The sequence below is a fragment of the Barbus barbus genome, assembly GCF_936440315.1.
Source record: "Barbus barbus genome assembly, chromosome: 36".
Taxonomy (NCBI): domain Eukaryota; kingdom Metazoa; phylum Chordata; class Actinopteri; order Cypriniformes; family Cyprinidae; genus Barbus; species Barbus barbus.
This window is the reverse complement of record NC_136714.1, coordinates 24,804,767-24,813,296: the sequence shown is the minus strand read 5'-3', so window position 1 is coordinate 24,813,296 and position 8,530 is coordinate 24,804,767. Positions and strand designations below refer to the sequence as shown.

General features: G+C 43.6%; 1 protein-coding gene across 2 annotated transcripts in view; it reads left to right on the top strand.

The window, feature by feature from the left end:
• Window positions 1–3,896: 3,896 nt before the first annotated feature.
• LOC306855799 (noelin-like) overlaps window positions 3,897–8,530 on the top strand; it is a 31,858-nt gene continuing 27,224 nt past the window's right edge. Inside the window, exon 1 of one of the 2 annotated variants that reach the window (XM_079394679.1) lies at window positions 3,897–4,329. In XM_079394679.1, the coding sequence (XP_079250805.1) occupies window positions 4,264–4,329 (66 nt within the window). In that variant the 5' untranslated portion in view covers window positions 3,897–4,263. The remainder of the gene's footprint in view (window positions 4,330–8,530) is intronic. The other variant, XM_079394680.1, reaches the window with a different exon arrangement.

Here is an 8,530-nt window from a genome sequence, read left to right as displayed (position 1 = left end):
CAGAGTCTGTCACACCCAAGGATTTAAGGTCAGTCCTTCAAGTTCCCTGTCTGATATCCAGTGTGATGGACCCACCACTGATGTCAGTGCGAGTAGCTGGCATTCCCAGGGCCTCAACTCTGTCTGTTACAGAGACTGTTCCCCTGACCTCAGTACTTCCCGTTATGGCGGTTGCCATTTTGAGTGTGTGGGCTGCACACTGTGCTCCTGAGGCCTCTCCTGTCCACGAGTCTGCTCCTGAGGCCTCTTCAGTCCACGAGTCTGCCCCAGAACTTCCAGAGGAGGCGGCGTCCACTGCAGAACCACCAGAGGTGGCAGCTTCCGCTGCAGAACCTCCCGAGGTGGTGGCGCCCACTCCTGTACTCACTGTTTGCCCTGTCACGGCCACGGAGGCCGTTCCTGACCTCATGGTCTGCCCTGTCACGGCCATGGAGGCCATTCCTGACGTCACTGTCTACCCTGTCACGGCCACGGAGGCCGTTCCTGACCTCATGGTCTGCCCTGTCATGGCCATGGAGGCCGTTCCTGAACTTACGGTCTGCTCTGTCACGGCCATGGAGACCGTTCCTGAACTCACTGTCTGCCCTGTCACGGCCATGGAGGCCGTTCCTGAATTCACTGTCTGCCCTGTCACGGCCATGGAGACCGTTCCTGAACTCACTGTCTGCCCTGTCACGGCCATGGAGACAGTTTCTGAACTCACTGTCTGTCCTGTCACGGTCATGAAGGCCGCCCCTGAACTCACTGTCTGTCCTGTCACGGCCAAAGAGGCCGTCTGTGAGCTCACGCCCTGTTCTGTCACGGCCAAAGAGGCCATCTGTGAGCTCACGCCCTGTCCTGTCACGGCCAAGGAGGCCGTCTGTGAACTCACGCCCTGTCCTGTCACGGCCAAAGAGGCCGTCTGTGAGCTCACGCCCTGTCCTGTCACGGCTAAAGAGGCCGTCTGTGAGCTCTCGCCCTGTCCTGCCACAGCCATAGAGACCGTCCATGAACTCTCGTCCTGCTCGGTCACGGCTCCTGTGACCATGGGGACTCTCTCTGTGGTGTCTGTCTCTGTTCTCCCCAGATCCCTGATCCTGTCATGGCTTCCTGACCAGTCCGCTCTGCCGTGGAGATACTCTGCCCTGTCTACGCCACACTGGTGGGCTCCGTCTACTCCGCCGTGGTGGTCAGTTGTCTGGCTCTGGGGGTCTCCTGCTCCGCCCAGGTGGGCTCTGGTCCCGTCCTGCCCTGCAACGAAGACTCTCCCAGTGTTGTCTGTCTCTGCTCTCTCTGTGTTGTCTGTCCTTGTTCTCCCCAGATCCCAGTCTCTGTCATGGGTTCCTGCCCTGTCTGCCTCCCTGTGGTGGTCTTCTGCTCGGGTCTGGTGGTCGTCTGCTCCGCCATGGGGGTCTTCTGCCCGGGTCTGGTGGTCGTCTGCCCCGCCGTGGTGGTCTTCTGCTCGAGTCTGGTGGTCGTCTGCTCCGCCATGGGGGTCTTCTGCCCGGGTCTGGTGGTCATCTGCCCCGCCGTGGTGGTCTTCTGCTCGAGTCTGGTGGTCGTCTGCTCCGCCCTGGTGGGCTCTGGTCCCGTCTGCTCTGCCCTGGTGGGCTCTGGTCCCATCTGCTCCGCCCTGGTGGGCTCTGGTCCCGTCTGCTCCGCCCTGGCCTCTGGCTCCACCCTGGTGTCCTGCTCTGCCGGTTCTGCCTCAGTCCCCGGTCTTCCCACTTCCTCACGGACCTGGCCCTCCGTCCCTCCCCCTGTTCCGCCTCCGCTCCACCGCCCTCCTGGATTATTTGGAAGCGTCTGGAAGCCGCTCCTTGGAGGGGGGCTATGTCACGAATCTGGTCCATGCTCTCCCTGTCAACCACCACTAGAGGTCACCCGTTCACCACAGTGACTTTTACACTACACAGCACACTGGACTCAATTTCCCACAATCCATTGCACTGACGACTTGCACAGCTGTTCACTATTTCGCCCACACCTGATCACCATTTCACAATCACCATCACTCTATTTAAGCCTGGGCCTTGCTCTTGCTCACCGCCGAGTATTGTTAGCCAGTCTACCTTACAAAGCGTTTTCTAGTCCTAGTTTTCCGAGTCTTGCCTTGTTTATCTTGCCGTGTCTGACCCTGCCCGTGTTTATTGGATTATCTCTCTGCCTTGCCCTGTCTGGATATTGTACGCCGATCGTCGACCCTCGCTTGTTCCACGGATTGCTCTGTCTTGCCTCTGCCATACCTGTTTGCCACTGTCTGACCCTGCCTGTTTTCTGACCATGTTTAATAATAAAGCCTTGCATATGGATCCGCATGTCTCACGTCTCGTCAGCCCCGTAACAGTTGCCATCTGAATCCACAAATTTACAGATACATTGTGTATCAATGAAATGTTAATTTTCTCATTGCACAACCAATATCAATAGACCAGCAAGCTGGCGTGTTGCTCGGCAACAGAACCTGTTATAAATGTTTTAATTAATTGAATAAATATGCTGCCAAATGTTTGAATGGTGACGTCACCCAACATTTTGGCAAACCAGCTCAGACAAACAAAGCAGATAACCAGGCTTGTCTAATTTAAATCATTTTGTATTCCAAAGGAATTAAAACTTCCTTTGCAAACAGAGCCAATATTGTTGTAATGCAGCTAGAGAAATCATCCACTGAAGATTAATGGCAAAAGCAAAATTGCATATACAACATAAGCTGCACTACATAGATTTACATGTGTTTTGTCATGCCATAAACACACCAATACATATTTTACCTTCTGCACACCTTCGTTGGTCACAAAGATGTGAGTTTATTTAATTAGAAAAGCACCTGCTATGATTTTATTAATAAGCATTAACACAATGCTTATTAATAAATGCTTCTACTGAATCCTAAAATGTAGCCTTCTCATAATTATATTAAACCCTGTACTGCTGATATGAATCATGTTAATATTTAATCATATTTTTAAACACCTTACTATATTATCTACATGGTTGTTAGTCTAATGTCTTATACGGGCTGAACACATTACTCGTCATTTCTGCAGTGAAATAAAGGCATATAAATTTGCCATAATAGCTTCCACACACCAATCAATAATGCATAGAACTGGAATAATGCTGCTATTTATAATATAAATCTTGCAAACTGACCACAATCTTTCTCCACACACACACACACATAGAATGACCCCAAAATATATTTGGATACTTAAAATGTCAGATTTTTATTGCAAAGATGATAAAATATCAATTCACATGGCATCTTGACAAATGCCGCAGCATCTTTTCTCAGGAATGACTTTAATTTTCTTCATTTTTGCTCAATGACTTGTAACTTTAGAATTTAGAGGAACAGTATATCTTACACCCTAAACTTCTTTGTGTTAAAAGTTTTGCTTGAAAAGTGTTGTGTGCTCACTTTCTTCAAGATAAATGTCACTTGGTGTTATATTTTGTTACCTAATGCAATTAAGTCAATATATAATTTACAGTAAGTGTGGCTTAAGCCAAAATGTTAGAGGTCAAACTTATGCCATGCACACCTAGGCTGCATTTATTTAATAAAAAATACAGTAAAACTGAATATTATGAAATATTATTACAATTAATCATACAAAACAACAAAAAAACATAAAACTCCCAAGTCTTGTTTGCTGTCAGGTGTAGGTTGATATAATTTTTTATAAGTTTTTAAAGGCGTCTCTTAGGCTCATCTAATTTCGTTTGAAATACGTTGTAGCCTAGGCTATCCTTCGTTTCAAACGCCTTTTGCAGATAAAATGTCCTTAACAAGTGCATTAAGTCTGTTTTGACGCCGCTCAAGGTTCGACCAATTAGCTCAGTCTCGCTCTTCCTCCTCTCGCTCATCCCCGTTTTATTTCCCACGTATGTCACATCCGGTTTCAGCACCTAGGACAGCTCGCGCTCGCGCTCCCCAATCTCTCTGCCTCACACAACGAGATACACACAAAGTTTGGGGCTAACCAGACCTCCCTGCGTGACGCTAGACCTCCGGAGCCGCTCATTTAACGGGAACGGGACGGGAGTCGCAGGGAGGCAGAGAGACGACGCTCCGCGCGCGAGATGCCCAGAGACGGCTGCACGAGACCGAGTGCTGTTTCTCTGTCATTCCGTTGCTGAGAAGAGAGAGAGAGAGAAAGAGAGAGCAGCGAGAACCGGGGACAGAGGAGCGAGGAGAGAGCACCGACGAGCGGGTCTTAACGAGGCACCGGACCGGATCTGCATGCGAGAGCGAGACCGAGCGAGCGGAGGCGCGAGATGCAGCGCGTGAACAAGCTCTTGAGTCTCATCGTGCTGGTGCTGATGGGCACGGAACTCACGCAAGTAGGTCTATCGCCATCTTTACCTCCCACACACACACACACACACACACACACTCTCTCTCTTTATCTCTCACACACACACACGTTGGTTTTTGTGGTTTATGGGGACTCTCCATAGGCGTAATGGTTTTTATACTGAACAAACTGTGTGTGCTATTGCCCTACACCAACCCTACACCTAAACTTAGCCCTCACAGGAGACTTTGTGCATTTTTAGATTTTCAAAAAAACACCATTTAGTATGTTTTTTAAGCCTTTTGAATTACGGGGACATAGGCAGTGTCCTCATAAACCACCTTCATATTGTAATACCTCTGTCATGTCATTATAAAAATTTGTGTCCTCATAAACCACATAAACATGCACACACACACACACACACACACACACACTCTCTCTTTCTCTCTCTCTCTCTCTCTCTCTCTCTCTCTCTCTCTCACACACACACACACACACACACACACACACACAAACACACACACACACACACACACACACACACACCTAACACAGATCCGACTGTGGTGAATTAGCCCAATTAATGGGCAGAAGAGATTAACGAATGGGATTACAAGCCCAGAGATATGAAGAGTCCACGCTTATACTCAATTACAGCTCACAGCAAACAGGAGTAACAATCACGCTCGACAAAGGTGCACGAAAAGCGCGTTATTTACGTATTTACACCTCATGTATTAAAGCAAACATTTATGTTTCTGCGTATTCAACCCTCATCTATTGTTTAGTCTGACTTTGCAGTCTTTTCTTGGGGTCCCAAGGACTCCACTTCTGTCAGTGTAAAAATAACAATAGTGAAAATAAGCTTTGGTAACACTTTATTTTAAGGTGTCCTTGTTACATGTTACATGTTCTTGCTATTATAATAACAACAAATTATGCATAATTACATGCAAGTAACCCTAAGCCAAACCCTAATCCTAACCATATAGTAAATACAAGTAGTTAATTAATATCACTCAATAATTAAATGTATAATTACACCTTAACAAGGACACCTTTTCAGAATTGTGACCAAATGCTTCTGTTTGGGGTCATTTTGAGCATTGAAAGTATACATTAGAAAAAACACAAAAGGAATCTAGCAGAACTGTATTTTATGTTGCATTTCATTGCATTTACTCATGTTTCTGAGACCTAAATGATGTTTAAAGTGTGTTATAACAAGCTCACATATATAACTAGCGCAAAATGAGTATCAAGCTGATATAAGTACGTTTTTGAGCTATTGAAGGCCTTGGGAGACCCCAAACAGAATTTGGGACGTGCTAAGTAATATTAATGCACTTCACATTTTGTAGAGCTGTAATTGCACATTGCTATTATTAGCACTACTAATTACATGAAAGAGAGTAGGAATAATTCGAAAGTGCGCACATAACAGAGCCTGATTAAGATTATTTCGCAGAAAGAGAGGGAACGAATACAGAACATACCTTGGGACATATGCCATATTTAATTGTGCATGAATGAAAATATGTTGTTGATGTATAGTGTTTAATGGGTTAAACTGTACCTCTATCTTTATTTTAATTGTTCAGCAATGCAACACTGAAAAGAGACACAAAAAAAAAAAAAAAAAAAACTCAGGGGCTGTGACAATTGAACATACCAAAACAATACAACCTGTAAGTGTTCTTTACTTTTATTCATGTCATATTGAATATGGCATCTCCCCCAAAGGTGTACATCCCTGGTAAAACGGACACTAATATGGTAAAGTGTTACAAAAAGAAACTAGAGCTTTGCACTAGAGAATTGAAGAGCATTTGGCCGCTCTTACTAACATTACCCAGTGCGCAGTGTTCTTGGCTCCTACATATGCAAACAGAGCTCTTCACGCTTCAGTTATTACTTTAACCAGCATCTCACTGTAGCATGTATTTTCATATTGATCAGAAAGGATGAGCATGTGAACCGTACAGCCTGTGTAAATGTTGCATTAGGCTCGCAGCGGGGCAGCATGCTTACTCGGCATGTGCGCGCAAGTAAATCTCAAACTGACTCTGCCAAACCCATCAATTACCGCCGCGTGGCTCTGTTCATCTTCTCATCTCGGAGATTTACGGCCCATTGAATCGGTAACAATTTGGCATTTTCCTCAGCTTTAGCCGGGATTGAGAAGACCTCGCAACATATACACAAACACATCAAATGCATTCAAGTATTAGATGAAAGACATTTCATATACAATCACTTCATATCCAGAAATCATAACTGTCCCATAAATACACAAGGACAAAAACAGCATTCTGGGATTCAATTTGGCTACTGTCAGTGTTAAATTAAACACATGAAGTACCTTAGGAGCACAGTTGTGAGCAAATGCATGTCGGGACAAAGTCATATGCTTGTCTCTCACAAATGCAGTGATCTAGTTTCAAACTCAGGAAATTGTCATTGTTTGATAATTGCGCTGTGGAAATTGAGTTGGCTTTCAGTTTGTGTGTGTTTAGGAGGAGTTGAGATGAGTCACCGGGCCCATTTTCTGTTCTGAGCACGGCCTACGCGCTTTATTACTGGATTCAACACTCTTAAAAAATAAAGGTTATGTTTAGAAACCTAAGAGTTTTATGGATTAATGTCAAAGGAGAGTCTACTTGAGTTCCTCAAAGAGTTTTTTTTATTCTCTAGCGTCGGTCCTGGAGTACCGCTGTTCTGCAGAGTTTATCTCCAACCCTAATCAAATACACCTGAACAAGCTAATCAAGGTCTTCAGAATTACTAGGACTACAGGCAAGTGAGGTTTTTTTTCAGGGTTGGAGCGAAACTTTGCAGGACATCGGCAAAATAAAAATAAAAAATATTCTCGTAGCGTCGCAAAACTGAAGTTGAGCCACTGATGTCACATGGACAGTTTTACCAATGTATTTACTACGTTTCTGGACCTGGGAACATTTAAGTTTCGTTGCTGTCTATGGAGGGTCAGACAGCTCTCCGATTTCATCAAAAATATCTTAATTTGTGTTCCGAAGATGAACATGAGGGTAACATGAGTAATTAATGACATAATTTTCATTTTAGGGTGAACTAACCCTTTAAAACCCACTTACCATCAGCGGCTGAACCAAAACTCAAAAGCTCAAGAAGTACACCTACTATACACAACCCACAAAACATCTCCTAAATGGAAACACCACTCACTGAACATCTACTAAACATCACTCACTGAACACCACATAGAAAAAAAGCCCATAACACCACCCACAGAACAGCTGATGGATCTCATACTACAGATTTGCTAAACACCTCCATCATTTCACCCACTCATTATCAACTAGTTCCTAACCTGAAACAGTTTGACAGAATGAAGTCTAAACTGATCTCATTTGAAAATCAGTAACATAATTTAGGTCAGAAAACAAAATATTTCCCCTGTCCAAGTTATGCGCCAACCATCGATTAGATTCAAATTGATCCATCCAGCAGTTTTTCTAGAGGGCCTAATAGATCTAAAACTACTGTATTAAAGCACTGAGTTGGCCAGATTACACAAGATGACCCCTCACTGTGTGATCATGCAAAGCACCGCGCTGATTTGAGTTTGTTTGACAGGAACTTTCAGACATATGCAGAATAGAGATGAGCATCAGATCTTCCTAGCCAGGAGCATCATGTACCACTTAAAGTCCTAGGAGACATAAGACCAAAGAATTGTCCTCATTTCTAATAAATGGGTAGCTCTTTATTTGTATGTCAGATATGTCCCGCCCATATGTCCTGTTTTCAAAGGAAAAAGTTAACACAGGAAAGCAAACTGCAATCGTCAGATGATTTCATAGTCTCTAAACCACATAAAATCACAACTACACTTGACAGCCAGGGATCATCATGAATTCTTCTGTATTGAAAATGGTCTTGTGACATGAAGCCATAATGACAGAACGTACTTCTCAGAATGACAGAAGTAAATGATATGCAACAGGTGCACCTGTTTTTTGTTGTAGTTTTTACTTTTAGTAATATTTATATATTTGTATTTGCATTTTATATATATATATATATATATATATATATATATATACACAGTATATATATATATATATATATATATATATATACATACACAGTATATATATATATATATAATTAAAAAACTAACAAACAAGTAAAAAAAATTTTTTTAATTGGAATTAATTTAAAAGAAATTTAATTAAAATAAATTATATATACTGTACATTATA